We start from the raw sequence: 20,480 nt of genomic DNA, 5'->3' as shown, positions 1-20,480 counted from the left end.
GCAGATATTTCCTCACCTACCCTCACACCATTGTAGCACCATGACCTGCTCCAGGGGAGCCCCTGCCTCCCCTGATCCTCATTTCTCTGGCAGTAAGAGGGGAGGCATCACCAGCAATCTCTGACTGCCCATCCAAGGTGAGAGGGTGCCTCGCACAGTCCCCTCTGCCTCTCACCTGGGCTGTCCCAGCTCCAGGGCATTTGTCCCCAGGAGCTGGACTGAAATGCAGGGACATCTTGGTAGAGCTTCTTGTAGGGTGAAGGGGGGGGAGGTGGCAGCAACACCTCTGTCTGTTCTCACTCTGACACCCAGGCATTTGGCTGACCTTGGATGCCCTGCAGCGCCCATGGACAGGGAGCTCATCCCTTCCCCATGTCTATCCCCTCCTGGGATTTTATGTTGGTGCCTGGGGCACAGACCATGGTTCACGGCAGGGACGCCTGACTCACCCCACCAGCTGATGCCAGGTGCTGAAAATCTCCACCCTTGCTCCCACATTTTTATCAGTCCTAGCAGACCTTTGTGCCTGGGCTGGGTGCGGTGTGTTTACATTTCTGTATGTGTCCAAGGTGACGGTGAAAGCAGAGGGGAGCAGGGAGTGGTAAAGCCAGTTTCAGTGCTTTAGGGTGTCAGCCCTGCCCTCAGGCAGGGCCCACCTATTTAAAGGGTGCCAGAGTGCTGGTCCTACCACCCCAGGGAGAGCCGTGCTAGAGACAGTGATCAGAGCTGCTGCTGGAAGAGGTGCAGGTCCTCTCTTCTGACTAAAGCGGAGGTTTGAATGTCTGCATTTATAGCCAGTGGGGCTGGCAAGTGTTTTGGGGTTGTGTGTGTGTGTGTGTGTGTGTTGGGGCTATGCATTGTCACAAGAAAGCCACATTGCAGCCATGCAGGGGTGGGGGTGGGGGGGCAGGACCCTCTGTTAGGACCCTGCTGTGTCTAGCAGACCCCGAGCCAAGGCAAGTTGAAGACAGCCCCTGACTCAGTAGCTGACTGCAGAGTGCTTGCTGCAGCTGCCTTTGCTGTGTTGTTTTTCTGCAATTTTGGTAAGTTAAGGCGGCTCATGAGGGAGCGGTACATAGCAGAGCTGGGGGGCAGTCGGGAGCATCTGGAGCAGTGGGAGCACAGGTACCTGTCAACCAGGGTGCACTGATCCTGTGGATGGGCTGGGCTGGGATGCTGTGCCCCTGGCCCCATGGTGTGTATGCAGTCAGAGGCTGAGCACACAAACTTGCTCACAGCCTGTGCAGAGGACATCCTTTGGACCTGAGCTGGTTTACTATTTCCTTTAACTCCTTTCAGTTGAAGCCATCTGCCCAGGCTTTGCAGGTTACACAGAGCCAAGGTAGTTGTTGCTGGGGGACAGGGCTGACACTGAGAGGGACAGAGCAGCTGTGAGGATCTGTGGTAGAGTGAGATCCCTGGGGAGATGAATATTGTCTTTGTGCTTGGGGATAGATATTTGGGGCAGACAAGCCAGGTCCTGGCTGCTCACAGCATGATGACATACCTGTGGTTAGAAGTACAGTGTGGACAAGGATATTTACGTGGGGAGCTAGGTGCAGCAATGCTATGGAACACACTGGAGCTAGATGTCAGACCTGTTTGCACAGCTGGGGCCACCTAGGTCAAAGGATGATGAATTCAGGGCTGGGTCGGTGCCCAGCTGGGCTAAGGAGAATCTAATGGTGATTGGTATGGCCAAGTCCAAAGACTAAAGTGCAGCTAAAAGAGCCACATTCCACCTTTGGACTGCAGTGCTCTTTAAACTTTCCAGGCCCTGCAGCCTTTCAGGGGGCAGTACATGGCGTGGCTGTGCCCTTGCTGTGGCACGAAGGCCAGTACAAGTGTGCAAGGCAAGAGGCTTGTGTTGCCCAACCCACACACTTGTAGAGGGTCTGAGAGTGAAGGGAACCACGGCTGCTCAAGTGAGGGAAGGGTTCTCATGGGATATCCTGAAGTGCAGCCTTGGGTTACAAGAGTAGCCGTTAACCTCTTCATTTGTCCTTCCCTTCCAGCTTGGAGGCTGCAGGAGGATGTGGAACCCCAACCAAGGTGAGGGGGCTCAGCATGGCCTGGGGAGAGCCATGGGCATTGCCTGGTCTTTGCAGACTGGAGAGTGGTTTGGTGCGATCTCCACTGACACCCAAAGGGATTACTTTGCTACCAAAGGGTGATGGGACATTGTTTGTGATGAGAGGGGGGTTAAGCTGGGGCACATCCTTTACGTGCAGGGGTACACAAGCTCCCTGCAGGCATCAGCTGTGCGGGGAGCTATGGGGTCTGGCAATGTTTGCAAACATATACTCTCTTCTTTCCAGGAACACCCGGAGGAGTACCACCACCACAAGTGCAAATTTGCCCACCTGCCCCGGCAACATGCCCTGGGTCCTACACGCCACCAGGTCCCTATCCTGGCTACCCTCCAGCACCATCTGCCCCCCCTGCAGCCCATCCCATGGGACACCCAGGTAGCTACCCCTGTGGTCCCCCTCCACCTGGCCCCTGCCCTCCTGGACATCACCCCCACAGGCCCCACCATCCAGGGCATCACCCCCATGGGCACCCCCCACCAGGAGTGCAGGTGTGCCCACCGTGCCCAACTAACTGCCATCAGAAGCATCATAAGAAGCACAAGAAGAAACACTCAAAGTCCAGCCATAAGCACCATGGAGGCAAGGTAAGGAGAAAGAGTCCTGCTCTGATCTTTTCTGACAATCCTATGGTCACCCCACACATGCTGTAGCTCTCTAGGCAGGCTTCTCTGGGCTAGAGATGTTGTGGTGATGTACTGAAACATCAGCTACATCATTTCTTGAAGTCATTTCAAATATTAGGTCTGATGCAGCTCAATATACTAGAGGAGCCCTGACACACACATCAGGTGTACTGAATCTCAGGACTTCCTTCTGCTTACCAGTGGGTCATGTCTTTGTAAGGCTCAGTGCCCTTCACCACAAAAGCAGTTCAGTTCCCTCTTTAGAATCACTGCTGTGGAGCTAGTGATTTTATTGCCCAGAAAATTTCTTTTTCCTTTTTTGAGGATTTTCATTTTTGAGGATTTTTAAGTGTATGCTTTTCTCCAAAAATGTAGTAATTTCAATAGACATTGAAAACTTTTCTTTGTTTTCATTCCTCAGCCTTCAGAGAGTTGTTTTTTGCCTTTTAAAGGCTGGTAAGGAATTTGCTTAAGAATTGTCCATGGACTACTTCTGCATCTAAGAGAGAATGTAAATGGTGCCAGTTTTTCATAATCAGATTGTAGCATTAAATACACTTGCTACAGAGTACATGAAGTACTCAAGTGTTCATAGAATGGGGGCTTCACTACAATGAGGAGCTGGCAGAAGGTACACTTTGTTTACAGCTGTACAGATTAAAAAACATATGTATCTACACATATCCTGTCAAGCATCTAAAGAACAATCTAGTCTTGTACCCGCAGAGAGGAAATGTGATGTAAACACCAAATCCCTGTGGAGGGAAGATCCTCCCAAATGCTTCTGGGAGGCCTACAGAAAATGCCTTCTTAGTGACTGGCACCATCTGGAGTAGGTTTGAGTAAGGAACAAAAACCCTGCTAAACAAAAACTCCAGTACCACCACCAGACAAGCATTTTGCAAGCAAAGCAAACCATGAGCTCCTCTTGACATTTAACAGCTTGGAAAGTTATCTGCCTTGACATTTGCCCTCACTGACAGAAAGCAGAACTCTTCTGGAATTTAATGAGCCTTAACATCCTTTTAAAATAACCCCTCCTCCTTCTCAGCCTCCTCCCCCACTATGTGCCTGCAATTATATTCTCCAAACATTGTGGCAGAAAACATTGTGGTTTCCAACTGTATAATGTGGTTGAAGGCCAGGAAACTCTAACAGTATCAGAATAAATGTTGTGATCATTTTATTAGTAGCCGTTTCATCTTAATGCCAAGGTAGCCCTGCCAAGACACTGAAATTTATTGTCTGAGGCCTTGATGTTGTGATAAATCACACATAGGCTTGCTCTCAGCGTGATATTAACATTGCTAATTACAGGCTTACAGTTAAGCCAGTGTGCAAACCTGAGTACACGACTTTTGCTAGAGTGCAAAGATATTTGGAGAAAGGTGAGTTAGCCAGCTCTGAATGCAGTCAGAGATTTGTGTTGCCTGCATTGCACCAGATGTGTACGCCACAGACTCAATCATGACCCAGGTTGGCTCTGGCACTGGGAAGACACCTGACCCCTTTATGGCCCCTGCACTGGGACAGCTCTTGCTGTTGAACTTGTGCTGTCAGCTTAGTGTTACCAGAGACACTTGCAACAGGTCCTGCCAGCAGCTGTATTTATTGTATATACTGCATTGGGTGGATTGGTAAGAGCCAAACAATAAACAGCCGGGTACCCAGGGCAAATATCTAAAGATGTAGGATCATTAACACCTATTATAAATGGCATGAATGAGGGGCATTTCCATGCTATCCTAAAATCATTTACTCTCTTCCTCCTCCAGCACTCCTCAAGCAGCTCAAGCAGCAGTTCTGATTCTGACTAAAGAAGACAGGTCCTACCTGTCTGGCAATGAATCAACAGAAAAAAACAAAACATGAAGATGAATGTCCCATGAGGACTATCAGTTTGTTCCTTTTGCCTTTCTCTGCAAACTGGATTTTGCCTGTTGAGTGATTTTTTTTGTTTTTATTTTGTAAATTCTGAAGTCTGGAATCACTGCAAGAACACAACCAGCAATTTCTTCCTGTCTTTGGAGAGAGCCCTTGCCTGGATGAGAGTCATTCTCATAACTCTGCTCTTCACTAAAAATGATCCATGAAGAATGCAGGCAACAGTGCAAGGAATACCATGTGATGATTTGCAGTTGCTGTTCTGTGTGTGATTATCACTGTATGATAATGCTAACTACTAAAATGGATCCCAGCACTTGTTAGAGCTCTTTAAATCTTTCTATCTGTGGAAGGAGGGTTGACTGGGGAATTTGGGGGCCCTCCCCTTGCTGAACTGTACAGATTGACAGGATAAAAATTTGGATATTTGAAATAGAAAAAAAGTAGTGTGGTCTCTTTCCTAGGCGTCTGAGCCATGATTACAGGACTGTGGCATGCATGCTCGGTGTATAGCTGGCAGAAGTGAAAAGCCTGTCAGTGCTGCTACCATGGTTTTGATGCAGAGCTGCTAGAGTTACTGGTGTATTTATCTACTTTGGCCACTGTTGTAGCTCGAGAAGAGCCTTTCTAATCCTGTTATGGAGAGGCCTCTGTTGTCACCAAGGTCTGATTGTTAGACCCAGTGGCACAAACATGAGCAGCTCACCACATCAGAGTGAATTTCCAAAAAAGATATGCAGCCAGTCTCACAAAGATTTAATGTTAGCACACCCTGCACTCCATACTACATGGCTCTCAGCCAAGCTATCAGAGGCTCTTGTCAGCTCAATGGGCTGTCTAGGTATGGCCTATGCCTTTTGCTGGCCTGTGTTTTCAGGAACTAACTTCTATGTGTGAGATCTTTGTGGCACTGCTGACTGAATGTGCATGTGTGTGCATGTGTGTGTGTTGGGGCAGTAGACCCCATACCTGGAAGGGAGGTGAGTGTCTTTGGTTACCCACTCATCATGGCTTGCAACTAGATGCTGTCATGTTTCATCCTGTAACTTCTCAAGAAGCTTCCCTTATAGGTCTCCTTTTCAAAGGAACAAAGAAACACAGTAGTGAACCTATAGGCACACTGTTTCTCAGTTATAGCAACAGTTTCTCAGTTTCCCACAGCAATGCATGCACTGGCCCAGGCTTGTGCTGGGAGTGCCTCCTTGCATCCATGCTGCAGGTGCCTTTGCAACTCTTGCCTGAGGGACACCCTACACAAAACTCATATCCTGCCTAACCTCTCCTCTCCATGCCACCTCCACAACCCTGCATTCTACCTTACAGAAATGCCCTGTTCTTTGGGTATTCCCCTGACCAGCTTCCCATGCTCTAGGCACACAAATGTTGGATGAAAGAGGAACTGAAGAAGATATGGGGAAAGCTTGATTCAAATGCCACACCACTTTTGCAGTGGGGAAAGGCACACAGACCCAAAGAATAGTTTGAGGTTGGAAGGGGTGTCTGGAGATCACCTGATCCAGCCTCCTCCCCACCCCTACTCAAGCAGGGTCAGCTAGCACAGATTGCCCAGAATCATGTCCAGTCAGGGTTTGACTATCTCCAGGATGGAGACTCTACAACCTCTCTGTGCAACCTGCAATATTGAGCTCCCTCACAGTAAAAGAAACATTCTCACACTTCTAATCAAAGAAAGACAATGCTACAGAGACAATCACATCCTTCGACGTCCTTGAAGTCCTGATGTCACAGCATGCCAGAATGATCACTAATTCCCTAATTCCCCCTCCCCAGTTCATGACTAGAAAAGACCAAAGAGCTGTCGCCGAGGCTCTGACCACCTGTAATGCCTTCAGGGATCTCTCACATTTCTGGCTGGTCTTTATGCTGCCATGACTAGTGGTCTCACTTCATTACTCACACACTTTGGGGTGTGCACCTTGGTGCCCAGCCTACAGGAGCTCATCAGTAGTCAGGAGCATGGCCCAGATACCAAGGGTGAGTAAAAGAGTGGAGTTTTCCCTGCACGGGGTCAGAGGGCTAGGGAGCAGGATTAGACTCTAAACTGCTTAAGGAGATGAGAAACCAGTACCATAGGGCAGAGCAAAACATCTGTGCTCTTCTCATTCATAGCTTTGGGCCTGGAGAACATGAATGAGGACACTACCTTGGTCATACTGAAAGTCATGGTCAGGATCGGCGCAGCAGGGAAGCAGGAGAGTAGGCCTACAATGGGATTGTGCATGGTGGGCAGTGGGGGAGAGCTGGAGCAGCCCAATCAGCTCCTTTGGTTCCTTCTGCTCCTCAGCAGTGCCCTGCAATCCCTGAGTTGGGGTGCTCATCTTAGGCATCAATGGCCTTGAGTTCCATTTGAAAGAAAAGGCAGAAGATAAATGTTTCCTGAACACCAGCAGTGAGGTGGGATCTGGTTGAATGCTGCAGTCCTTGGGAAGAGCAAAGCTTCTACTTTTTCATGGTCATTCCTAAGAGAATTCCCAAGGCTGGAGCTACAGGCTGAGCCAGACTAACTGCTGCACTCGGAGTCCTGTAGAGATGTATTCATTTATAGAATGGTGTTCCATGAACTCTAGGAAAAGTCAAGCCAGTTTAACATCAGGAGAATCAGCAGCTCATTAAAATCAAGCAAACAAACAAAACTACAGAGGCTTTGCAGGATAGAGTGAAAAGAGTTTATTTGTTGATTTCTGCAGACAGCATAATCCAAGTTCAAATCTGGGTAGTGCTTGGCAGATACTGGTTGGAATAAGGCACCATGGTTATTTTGAGCACATTAGGATGACAGGGTGAGGCAACTCCATATGCTGCCTGGTATTCTGAGAGTTGTTGGGAGGCATGCTAGTCCTCTGAAGCTGGATTTTAGGTAGTGTAACAGGTTCTGGTGAAGGTAGGGATGACAGAAGGAAGCAAGGGAAATACGGCCCATAGGAAAATTAAAATCTTTAAGTTGGTGTATGAAATTTGAGATTGATAGATCCCTGAAAAAAGCATCTGCAGACAACTGTAGAAGGTAGCACAACCTCTAGATTAGGCTGCTGCCTCATCCCATCATACCTCAATAAAAAGGAACAAGCAATCAAGGACAAAGCAAAAAAAAAAAAAAAAAAAAAAAAAAGGCACATTTCTGACCATATCAAGAATCATGTGAGTTGTCAATAAAGTCACCCCTGAGTGCTCTCACAGGGTAGAAGAACTGAGAGAAGTAAAAGGATGGGGAAGTGATTGGGAAAAGAGCTTGCTAAAAAAATGGGGATGTCATGAGCATAAAACTCCTCAAGGAAGGTGAGGGAGAGCAAGAGTTTCTAAAAATTAGAGATGATCGTTTGTTCTATTGAACTAGAGAAGTTTCCTGTTTCTTTGGTAAGCCCTCCTAACATTACAGTACATACACAAAGGAATGGCTTGGTATGTGTAAAGCGTTACAAAAATACTTCGTATGGCTCTGTATCCTGCTTTGATCTTAATTAGCACCATAAATGTAAGATACATGACTTCATCATGAAAATCAAATAAGAGCTCTGAATTTTGGCTAGAAAGGAGAACCCAGAGGTTAGCTGTGTACAAACCGTTCTGGGCCAGCTCAGAGTTGCTAACAACCGTACAAAAAGGGAAGAAAATAAAACAAGTAATATCTGGGATGTGTATATTGGTGAGAGCAGGACATGTGTACTCCCTTCAATTAACATATCCACCTAATAAACCTGTCAAAGAAGCTGGGCTGGGAGAGGCTGGCATAGTCCTTCTCCCGGAATATGGCTGACCGGTCCCCGAGGCCAAGCTTCAGCAAGACATCCATGTCTACGTCACTCCCAAGAGCCACTACTGTGGGCATGACATCCTGTTTCTTCATGGAGTCAATGGCCTCCTCAAGGTTCTGGCTTCCTGTGATGCCATCAGTGATGAAGACGAAGGAGAGCTCAGCGTTGCGCCGGGCAACTCGTTGTGTGTCCCCAGGGCTGCGCACAATGTTGTTGATGGCGTGAATGATGGCTGACCCAATGTTGGAGGATGAATCCAGATACTTGATCTGCGCTAGGGCATTGGAGATTTCAGTCAGGTTGTACGTTAGTGGGAAGACCACATCTTGCTCCTTCTCACTGCCGTACTGCATAAGCGCAATCCGGGCATTCATGTTGTCATTGTTGCTTCTGGCCAGTGTGAGCTGTCGGGCTACCTCCTCCACAAAGTTGTGGGCCTTCCGGAAATTCTGTTCCCCAATCCTTTCAGAGCCATCGAGCAAGAAGACGACATCAACAGGACGCTGTGTGCACTGGGCCACTGCAAGCTCTGCAGGAAAGAGAGAAAAACAACAGTTGGGAGTGTAACAAAGCCTACAAGATAAGATGAAGGCTTCTTTCATGCCATGTGGGCAGGAACAGCCTCTGTGTATTTTTGCCTAAAGGACCAGCTGTTGGTGGCTGGTAACAGGATCTTTGCTTTTCATTTCCTCAGCTCCTGGGCACTGGCTTTTAATGGACACTCATTCTCAGGCCTATGACAGACCACCACAAGCATCCAAGACATTAGATAGATCTGTGCATTTTATGCATTTCATCCCTAGAGTTACATTCACTTCTTATACTAAAGCCCAGCCCCTTTCTGTAATGGGATGGCTAGAGATTAAAGGCAGATGGTATTTGCAAACATCTCAGTTAAATATAGAGTGTGGTTTACTCTTGGAGCAATTCTTCATGCAAAAATCTGTTGATTGGAAGCTGATTTCACACTGTGCCAAGAGTCATTTCATCAGTAATCACTAATTCATGAAGAGCTTATAAAGGTTAAGTCATGTGGTTGAAAAAGAAGACTATCCTTTTTGGTGCATCTATATGTAGTGAAACAGCTTTTGTAACAAAGACCTATAGCTGAATAAAACATGGTAGGAAACTGTTCTTAAGTCTTTTGGATCAGCACTTGTCCACAAAGGAGGCATGCAGGCATATGAATATATGCAGTGAATGAACATCAAAAAAAAAAAAAAAAAAAAAAAAAAAAAAAAGGCAGAAGAAAACAATATTTAGATTCAGATGTTAGTTTTAAATCATTCTTTTGTTTCTTTTGTCTCCTTGCAGCAGCTGTGTTGTGTCTGATGTTCTTCTGCCTGCATTATTTCTGTCAGAAACATTTCAATTTCTGCATTTTTTGATTTTGTTCCATTTTTGGATAAGCATTCTTTTAAGTTTTCTTCTCCACTGAAAGCAATAACCAGGAAAATGATTACAACAGCAGTATTCACTCGTGATGTGCATGCTATGACTGGCCACTTTCTGAGGTATTTCATCATGGTGGTAGCAGAGCAATAGCCATACTATGCACTGTTAAGCAATTCTATTAAGACTGAATCTTGAAAGGGATAAGGTGAAACAATGCAGTAGAATCATGTTGTGTTACACGACTGGAAAGTAACAGAGGATTCTGGAGAAGCTTCAGTCTGAACATCCATTTCCAGTAAAGGGTAATTTTCATCATATGAGTTTCACATTAAGTTGAATTACAGTCCTATGAACAGATCCGTCTACCTGACAAAGTACTTTCTCAGTGCTGAATACTCTTATACCTGGAGCTGGATTCAACACTGTGGGGTGCTGAAGCAAAGTGTTTTGTAAATCCTCATATGATCTGAACAAAATGAAAGTCTGTTTAGTAGGAAAGTATAGCTATACACAACAGAAAACTTGGCAGGTATGCAGCGCATTTAAAAAGTCACATGTAACTGCACATGACTGAACACAGAATTTGACTCCACTTCCATCTCTACTTATGTGGTCAACATTCAGTGAAGGGCAAATTTGTAAAATATTTTAAGCCAAATAGATATATACACTCTAGAGACTACTGAGCCAGTGTGCAACATAAATTCAACAGCCTGAGACTGTGCTCCGAATGTAGCAGAAACACTGATATTACATACTGTTGTACTTGCAGATTATTTGACACCACTTTATCCATGATAAAACATAATACCTGATACAGCAGTTTCCAGTCCTTGTGGTTCACCCCAATTTGCTGGGCATGGCAAAGGTCCATAGTTGCATTTATGTTTCATGTTCACTGACTTTACAGTCTTGCATTTCCTCTTAGGCTATATTTCAAGACATATCTATAATGATGCCATGTCTCAAATAGTGCTTACTGTACACTGACTTACTGCTAACAATGGGCCTCTGGACTGTCAGTTCTGATTCAAGCAGAAAGCCATCTCCAATTGGAAGCACTGAATATTTCTCCACAAGCTGTGTATAACTTCATATTTTCAAATTCTATTTAATACTCCATTCTTTTAAAGCAATATAGGTATGTACTCACCTTCTTAGGTGACTCACCTGACTGACCTTCTTAGAAAAAGCTTGTCTAAATGTACATTCATATCATACTTATCAATACACAAGTGCTGCTACCAGAAGGATATTTTACCTTGGCTGTACCTGCACCAGTGAACTCCAGGCTCTTACATGCTCTGTGTATGCTTCATGTAGCCATGAAAGGGGAGAGGCATGCCCCTTTCAACCACATAATCTGAAATTTAAGTAGGGCTTGCAAAAGAGGAGTGGAAGTGATGCCTCCATATCATGCCAAAGTACTGTTACAGGTCTTTCTCCCCCAGGGCTTGTCTATACACAGTCATTGCGATTACAAGCAAGAACTCCCCCGAGAAAGGACCTAAAGTGAGCTTTAAGAGGTCCTAGTTACACAGACATGAGCAGATTGCTACTCAGAGTGCAGCAACACTCTATGAAGCTTCAACAAGAATATAATACGAGGCTAGCTCTCCACAGAGCTGCCCTACAGATGACTACTGCGTGACTACCCCCCTCAGAGAAACTCCTCTTACTGCTCTGTCCTCCCAGATAGATAGGGCTGCCTTTAAGCCATGTCATAGATTAAATTCCTTTAAACATGAGTTATCCCATGAGAACATTAATGTAAATGACAGCGCAGCAGCAACAAAACCATGGGTTTTGCCCCATTCTATATCATGTTTTGGTTGTACCTTATTCTCATTTTTTGGAGGATGTTGACACAAGTGCAGTAAGAACTCTGCATATGGCAATACTACAGAAAATACGCTCAGTATGCCTGTTACGAATAGTGAGAAGAATTTAGGGAAGACAAAAGAGCATTTCACCTTCCAACGGCCTTGAGATTTTCGTTCTTGACTGCAGATGATCCTATGAAATAAGCCCTTGGATGCACCACCATGAATTAGGCCAAATAATCTCTTCATATTGCACTTTTAATTGGAATACCAACCCTTTTCATGCAGCTTATAGCAAGGCATGAATGCCTGTAGCTCATCATACCACAAACTCCATGCTAGGAAACATCTAAGGCAGTCCAAAGGAAGCAGCACTGCAGAAATACCACCAACTTTCTTGCAATTAGTAATCAAGCCAATGATGTGCAAGGTAATCCCATCCATTCACATAATGCTCCTGCTTTTTCTCACAGCAAAGTAACTTGTATTTGCTCTAGCATTTCACAGTAGAGATGAAAGAAATAATGAACAAGTGAACTGCTCTCCCAGCCCTTTCCTGGTCTTCCCAGTTCACAGCCTCCTCCCATGTCATCTGAGAGGTAGGAAGTTTCTTCTCCCCCAAGCACTAATGTGTGCTCTTCCTTTACCTGAGGATTTTCCCATGTCAGTGAAGCAAACACTGCTGTGTTGAAATCTATCTATCTATCTGGTTCGGTCAGAGGGATTCACCAGGATTATGTTATCAAACCATTACATCCACTTGCTTTTGTCTAATAAGAGTCAATGCAAATTCTGCTCAGGCAAAGAGACATTCTCTCATAAATATTTTTCATGGTTAATTGATTTTTTTTTGAGGTAAAGAAGATTGGTTCCAATGCTTGTACTTTGCTTGGAAATATTTCCAATAGAAATGGAATAAACAGCCACTGTGTGATGACATCTGAACTCACTTTCCTAAAGATTGATTGAATTTCAATATCATCCAGCAAGACAGGTTAGCCCTAAGATGTTCCTTTCAGAATAACATCTCCTTTGGGCTTCCAGTCATACATATGCTCAAGGACTCCTCTTTAGCATCACGATTGGAACAACTTAATTACTTTGAGTTCTCAGATGCACCACAACAGGCTAAATCACACACTAATTTTAGGATAAAAATCAAAATAGAGTAAGGAGTTTGGCCTTGCAAAGACCATCCGTGTGTGGATTATAAGAAGATATTAGCATATGAATTCAGATACAAACAGTTCCTTACCCTTCTGCCAGACCTTTGCCTAAAACCGTAAGCAAACCATTTAAAGCTAAGAAGAGTTCTTTGAATATTTTTCTCGTTATATTCCAATAGCGGAATTCTCTGAACTCCCTGGTATTGCACAGACCAAGAGCAAAAAACTGCTAAAATGTTTAGAGAAATAGTCTTTGTGTAATATATTTAGCTTGATCATGAGCTGAATGACACAAACACCTCTGAGTGCCTGTTGCTGGACAACCTCTAGCCTAGTTTGGCAAGCCCCAGTTGTTGGAAGAAAGTTGAAATAAAACCTAGTAATATTGTTCAAAGTAGGCAAATTCCTCATTCAAATTTTCATTTCTGAGCTTGACTACAGTCTGGTAAGTGGCTCCACTTTACATACCTGAAAATAGACTTCATAATAGGCCAAACACATTATCTGAAGACTGTACATCTCAATTTTGCCCATTAAATAGTACATTTGCTCAGTAGACTTTATTACGATAATACCATGTCAATTAGAGAGGCTGCAAAATTTACTTGCTGGCACTAAATACTTCCACTCCTGCATCTGTACATTCAATACTTGTGTTCTCTTTTTATAGCTTTACAGGGCAATGGTTATTTTAGAATACAAATAGCAATCACCTGCCTAACTTTTTGAGAAAACCATTGGTAGCTGAACTCATGAACATATCACTCCTTGTCTAAGCAAACATTCCCACAGCACAACTGGTAGGCCTATAGTCTTCTGAATCAGGACTAGAACTGGTTATGAATTTTATGTCATGTTTAAATATGTACTTTTAGACATCTTAATATATCACACAGTTATGACCGTGCAGCCATGGATTTTGCTTTGCACTTCCTGGTCCCACAAGTCTCTATCTCCTGGCTATGAATAGATAAATGTTGCTATTTAAGACAGAGAGAAAAAACACAGGAAACATACAAGCAGAATAAAAAGCACACAAAGCACGTACTGCATATATTCTGACAAAAGCATTCTTCAGGATTTGGTACTCTTGATGGAAAGCCCAGGATGCTCTTCTTTACTACGTGCTCTTTCCATTTAATATCACAAACTATCTATTGAATAGTTGTATAGAAATGCTAACTGCAGCCAAAGGAGATGCATCTTGCTTTGTCAATCTTGCCACACAAATAGTTTGCACAACCTGAGGACAGGACCCAGTTCCCAGAAAGAGAACACAAAAGACACTTCAGAAGCAGTCAGCAAAAAGATAATGTAGGAAGGTGCGTGAAAAGCATATCACTAGGCTTTCCGCAAAGGACTCACTCCTGCCCTCAGTCACGTGTGCCAGCAGTTTCCTCCTCTCATCCTTGGAGCCTTGCGCTCCTGTATGGCTGAGGATTGTGCAACAGTATTTCACCCTGTGACAGACTAGCTTGCCAGTACAGAGGAGGAGTATTGGGAAGGTAAAAGGAGGAGCAGCTTGGCTGATTCAGAAACCAAGGCAGAGCAGCTGTCCTGCTAGTGGCTGGAAGTTCCTCTGCAGAAAAGCAGTAGGTAAAGCAAAAGCATCACTTGTAATCTAAGGAGAAAGCTATCATGCTCATCAGCCAACCAAGCTGGAGAGATCCACCTCCTGTGTCACATACCCGGCTGAGCATAACCAAGTTGCCTCACTACCTGTGTTTCCCCTAAACTAAAAGCATCTATTGATGTACTCATCCTCTCTGCCAAGTAGGCACTTGAGGAAAGATGTTTACAGGTCCAAACGATTCTCCCGTCTCCACTCAGCCTCTGCCTCCACCCATTTCATGTGATCTATAATGGAGATGTCAGCAAAGCCCTAGCACAGTTTCTGGGTCCCCCACAATCTCGCTGTGCACCATTTTGAAGGTGTCAATGAACAGGTCCATCCACTCTTGCCGCTCATTTCCAGTGGCAAACTTGGCTTTTTCGGCGGTATAGGCCAAAGTGGCCACCAGCTGGGTGTACATGCTGGGGTCCTGGGTTTCCCGCGTGGAGTTTAGGAACTGGGCGATCGAATGTGTGGTGCTGGGGAAATCTATGTTGACTCCCTCTTCCATGGGGCGGAAAATAAGTGGGTTTACGTTCCCAGGGTTCCTGTCATCTGTAAGTGAGCGTCAAAAGAATATTTTCAGGGGTTTCTAGCAATGGCTCTCTCTCTGAATGCTACCTAGATTTTCTATACACACTGCACCAGATGTGGACAGAATTAACAAGGGAAAGAGAAGTAAAGTCCAAAACAAAACTCTAAATTTCAAGATCTAAGTCTCAACAGCCTTGTTAGAATGCATGTCCCAGAGCTGAATGTGGCTCTTGCGGTAAAAGCTCTCCCATGCCTTTTGCAAGAAGGGCTATAGCAAAAGACAACTGGGTGAAGGAAAAACTGCCAATGGCTTGCAGAACAGCCCTTAAAGGTAGCTAGGATAGCGTTCTTCAGTGATTAAGGAAAGATCTACCTCAGTAAGGCCAGATGAGAGGAAATGCAAATGGCACTTCTACAAGTTGGGGGCAAAATAGTTATTTATATCTCATAGGTGTTCTGCCTGGGGCACCTGACTTGTGGAATTAGGTATTACTAAATCTTGAAGAGCATTGGAAACACAGACTATATAAGAGAAGACAATCAGTTGCTTATTTTTGAGAAATTAATTGAATTAACTTATGGACTAGATAACTGTCTCTCATAACAGCTGAGAGAATAAACAGCATTTGGTGATTTAGTGACCAGAAACACATTTGTTGAGGAAATAAGGGATTCTTACTGACATCACACACCCATCAACCAAGAGTCCTCAGAAAATTACATAAAAACCTAACTGCCCAGTCTCTTCCAACTAGTCTAGCATATTCACGATGGAGGAAGAGCAGTATTCAGAAAGAAGGCCAGAGGGTCCAACTCTTCTTCTGCATATGGGATTAGTTGATAACAGCTGTCAAACAGCTTTGAACTCTGTTACATGCAAACTGTATACGTGATACTATACAGCTGGGGAGCTGGAAAGACATCTAAGAGAAAGCATTACATAGACTCCTAGCCTGGCACTTAGCCCTTTGTACTTTGATTAGAATTAATACTCTGTTCTGTATAATGCTTCTGTGTGACGTCTGTGACAATTCAGTATCCTAAGAACCTTGGTTTCCACCTGACTCTACTGAGCTTGTATTTCAATTGAACCTCAAAGCTCAAAGCAAAGCCTTTTGTATGGGTTAGAAAAAGCCTCACAGAGCATCATGCGGTTTGTCAAAGCAATTGGTCAGTTTAGTTTTGCTCAGCATTTAACTCTGCCTAGGCCTCATGTCAAGAAACGTGTATACTGTAAGAACCACAGTGAGAGGTGATAAGGAGACATGAGTCTGTCCTGAAAACGGGAGAAGTTGGATTTCCTTAGACCAGTCACTGAAAGATGGCATGCCTTCCTGGCTTCGTGTATCTGCAGATGAGAATTCATAAATCTGATGACTCATCTGGTTCTACAAGGCAGCAGAGAGGATGCTGGGATATAATACCTGTCCCTTTCCATATTTGCCTGATGTAACGTGTGTCTCCATATTTTCATGACAGTATTCAGGCTGGAGCTCTGGTTGTTCCTTTAAGTGCCAGGACTGCAATTCTGAAAGTCTAAGGGCAAAGAACAAGGCTGAGTATAGCTCCCTCACTGAATCTATTATTTGGCCTATCTACCATTTGCACACATGCATTGCATATGCATTAAGCTCATTCACATACCCTGCAAAGGTCAACATCTCCATCCAAAGGGTTTGCATGTGACTTAACATCAGCTCTTGAAAATGTTCTCAGAGAGCAAGAGGAAGCTGAACACTGATGCACAATTCTTTGCCTTGGCTTTATTGCAGCTGAGAATTCGCAAACAGTATTACATTCCTTATTTAACTTCTCATCTAGCATGTTTCCTTACTGCTGTGTGGGTGTGATTGTTGCAAATCCTTCTACATGATGATAGAAATGCATCATGAACAGTCCAGTACAGCAGGTGGAAGGTGCTTTGGGCAAAAGCCCCTAAATGCCTGGGCATAATTTAAAATCCACTTAATCTATAAGGCGTACCATAGTTCCCTGCACACAGGGACAAACTTTCACCTATGTTGAGATAGGTGTATTGTTACTTTCAACAGGAGGGCCATGCTTAGCATGCCACAGCTTTCCAACTCTCCTATCCTGTAGGATTGCAGGTGTGTAGGGCCTGCACAACATTCTGTCCACCTGTGGCATGGCTTGAGGGAATTACCCAGGAGGGAATCTCCTCAGAAGCTTCCTCATATCACAGCTGTCATTTCTGTTCTAGTCTTCAAGCTTGTCTGGTATGAGCAAACTGTTCTCACCTTGTATCAGAAAAAGAAATACCCAAGTGAATTGTATTAAAAGGACAGCCAACTTCACCTTGCTTTGGAGGGTTGTGTTTGTCCAGAACATGAATGGGCCACTGCTTAAGTCAGTCTCTTTCTTGCAGTATTCCACAGAAAGGGGAGGCTGAAAATACCAAAACCTTTAAAGGTACCTGAACAGTCACTAGAGTGACATGGAAAAGTTGCCTCCTCATGCACGGATCCACAGGACACAGTTCCTCAGAGTACTTGACAGAGAAGTGTGCCTGGACAGCTCAGCACCACAGTTTGACATTGCTTTCTCTGAATGTCCAAAACCAAACATTCAAAATACTAGTGTAAAAGTCAGATTGTAGACAGGAATAATTATAGCTTTTCTGACCATTCTGGGACCAATTTTTCTTTTCTTCAATATGGAAAAGAAAGGGACTTCTTTAAATACGAAGACTGGGAGTTGAAGCTTGGGACTTTTAGAAAAATATAATCACAGTAAAAAATCACAAGAAATGGCAAAACTGTCCCATATATGCTTTGCATGTATCATCAAATACTGTATCTACTGTATTTAAATATTTAAACAGATACAGAGACTTGGACAGCCAATATCTCTAGAAATTCAGGTTGCAAATCTGCCCCTTAACAAGCAAAATGTGATCAAGTAAAGCTACCTGCAGCAAGCAGCAGCTGTCTCTTTTATAGCAGAGGATCCTTACAGCCTTTTTCCTTTGATTCAACACCCTGAGTTAATTGTTAATTAAAATACAGCCAGTGTTAGAGAAGCCAAAGCTTTCAGTCCACTACAATGTAATTTTTCAAACAGTTTCTACTCTGCTTTACCCTCATCATTCACACAGAGCATCCTGCCTGGTGCTGCAGATTTAATTCTAGATTTCAAAGGTCACATGGGTTTGGAAGTTTAGCAAGGAGATTTTGACTTATTCTGTAATAGAGATAATGAGCAAGTGAGAAATTCATTACTGAATCTGGAGGTCAAAACCTGCTGGCTCCCAGGAATTTGGAAATCTGTGTAAAGTTCTGTTGCACTTGAACAGGAAGATAAGCAGAGCTGAGTAAGGCGTGTTCACTAACATGGTGCACTAGTACCTGTGAGGGGAGTTAAAAGAGCCAGGAAAAGAGCAGGAGATGAAAATCTGGGGTGATGAGAAGTAATATAATTTCCCAAATTCCTGGCCATATCAAGTGAATGAACAGGATCAAACATTCCCTCCCAGTCCTGATTCTTGTGCACTCCCCCCTAGACCTACCACTTCGTGCAGATGGCATGAAGCTACTTGTAAAGTTTACCTGTTTGACAGGGCAGCTCAGGACAAACAATCTGTGGATCTAGAAAGAAAAGAAACAAGGAAATCTGAGTGATGTACTCTTCACGGTTTAGCAGTCAGTGTTGCAGATCCAAGCCCCTCACATGGGAAAGGGACATCAAAGGACAGCCCCGAAAGGCTGTCCTGCTTATCTGAGGAAGGACCACCTACCCAGGGCTACATAATCCCACCAGGTGTGGGTCAGCCCCCTACCATGAATGATCCAGCTTATGCACTACTGGCCAGCCTACTGGGCACAGTTCTGCAATTGTTGGAAAGCACTATATACGACTCCCACTCCAAACCCTGTGACCAGGAAACTTAGTTCCTGTAAGAAGTTCAGGAACAGGTACAGACCTGGGCAGAGCACATCCTCCATCTTGTCAATGAATTCCTCTGCCACCAGATCTGAGAAGAGTCTCATCTTCTGGACTCGTTGAGGTTCATTGCAAGCAATGGAGACCAGGGTCTCACTTTGTTCTGGCTGATCAAACATGTCCCCAATGCCAATGGTGTTGACGAGCACATCTCTACCACAAAGAGCCCCTAGGTTCTTGTCGTCATCTCGGGGGTCATAGCGTCCATCTGTTATCACCACAGCAAACACTTGGGCTTTCTCTCGCCTGCTTTCCTTAATGAGCTTGTTGTAGGCAAATTGGAGAGCAGATGGTGTCCAGGTGCCCCCAGCAATCCACTCCAGACGTTTCACTGCTTCCTTGAAGCTTGACAGTGAATCTATGCGTTCATCATCGAGTTTGATGGCTTCAAAGGTCCCATCATGACTGTACTGCACCACCCCAACACGGGCACCTGACAAGGACATGTCAATGTTATTTGGCATTGCATCTTCAGGGACAAGTTGAGAAAGTCAGCAAGCTTTCATATCTGTGAAGAGCTGCCTAAGTGGCCTATTAGGCAGGGAAGGGGAGAGAGGAAGGAGTAGAAACTACTACAAAAATGAACAACAATGGATTGCACACCAGGGCAGCTACAGACATATGTGGAAATTAATGGGATACAAGACCCTTTTCTCTCATACATGCTCCTTATACATGTCCCTCCCGCCCACACACAAACACTCCAGACCTGTTTCTGACTTAGGATCCTTGGCGATAGAGCCCAGCCGACTGACCACATTGACAACAAAATTTTTCTCCAGAGTGAAGTTGGTGTAGCCAATACTCTCTGAGCTGTCTATGACGAACATAATATCCAGAGCACCACAGCGCTTCTCACAGTCTGGGGAGAGGAAGAGAATGAGGAAATCTCAAAGGCTGAGGACAATGGGAACAAGAACCATCAGGGCATAAAAAATTATAAACAGGAAGATGGAGACATTTACTATCACTCCAAAGATTCAAAGGATCTGCTGTGCTGCCCAGTCAGTAGTGCAGAGCGAATTTTTGTGCATCTGTCAACAGAAACCTTGTTAATCATGTTGTGCACTACACTCTATTGTATTATCTGGACCACGCAATTTGATTATAGATCTCTGCTCCTGAAAAAGCAGAGCTGAATTTTGGGACATAAAGCAGGCAGCCTCAGCCTCAGGCCATTCTCAGTGGTGGGCTCAGACTTAAGTGAGCAGGTAAGAATTTCTTTCTCTGCTACCTTATCTGCAGCATTACAGCTACAGCTGTACAGCGTACAGCATTACACGGAGAAACCAAGGAGCCTCTCTGTGCTAGTGGCTCAATGTGCAGGCCAGAGCAGAGGCCATCCTGAAAGGCAGGCAAGGTGCCTGAGGCTTATTGGATCTCTATCTCACACTGAGACTATCTGTATTTTGTTTGACCACCCTCTTGAGCTCATAGAGGCAGAGCACCTTCAAGGATAATTGTCTATCTGCAGTTGCTCTCCTGTCTGCTGATGCTGTCCAGGAAAGAGGCCAGTATCTCTGCCCCTAATCACCTCCATGGAGACACTACTCAAAGGATGGAGAAGGCCTTTACTGGCCTCCTGCTCAGAAGCAGGCTCCTCTACAGGCAATCTTT

General features: G+C 44.7%; 2 protein-coding genes across 3 annotated transcripts in view; one reads left to right on the top strand and one right to left on the bottom strand.

The window, feature by feature from the left end:
• Positions 1–702: 702 nt before the first annotated feature.
• On the top strand, positions 703–5,043 carry LOC134142226 (proline-rich protein 13-like). The gene is made up of 4 exons (XM_062579066.1): positions 703–772; positions 2,016–2,052; positions 2,319–2,677; positions 4,492–5,043. The coding sequence occupies exons 2-4, from the start codon at positions 2,034–2,036 to the stop codon at positions 4,531–4,533; spliced, it is 420 nt and encodes a 139-aa protein (XP_062435050.1). The 5' UTR covers positions 703–772; positions 2,016–2,033; the 3' UTR covers positions 4,534–5,043.
• A 2,230-nt stretch (positions 5,044–7,273) lies between these two features.
• COL6A2 (collagen type VI alpha 2 chain) overlaps positions 7,274–20,480 on the bottom strand; it is a 34,757-nt gene continuing 21,550 nt past the window's right edge. Inside the window, exons 25-28 of one of the 2 annotated variants that reach the window (XM_062579423.1) lie at positions 19,573–19,725; positions 18,844–19,296; positions 18,470–18,508; positions 7,274–8,902 (exon numbers count right to left, since the gene is read on the bottom strand). In XM_062579423.1, coding sequence (XP_062435407.1) covers positions 8,295–8,902; positions 18,470–18,508; positions 18,844–19,296; positions 19,573–19,725 — 1,253 coding nt within the window. In that variant the 3' untranslated portion in view covers positions 7,274–8,294. Of the gene's footprint in view, positions 8,903–13,298; positions 14,925–18,469; positions 18,509–18,843; positions 19,297–19,572; positions 19,726–20,480 lie in introns of those variants that run through there. The other variant, XM_062579424.1, reaches the window with a different exon arrangement.

Source organism: Rhea pennata, chromosome 6, assembly GCF_028389875.1.
Source record: "Rhea pennata isolate bPtePen1 chromosome 6, bPtePen1.pri, whole genome shotgun sequence".
Taxonomy (NCBI): Eukaryota; Metazoa; Chordata; class Aves; order Rheiformes; family Rheidae; genus Rhea; species Rhea pennata.
This window is presented reverse-complemented; position numbering and strand designations above follow the sequence as displayed.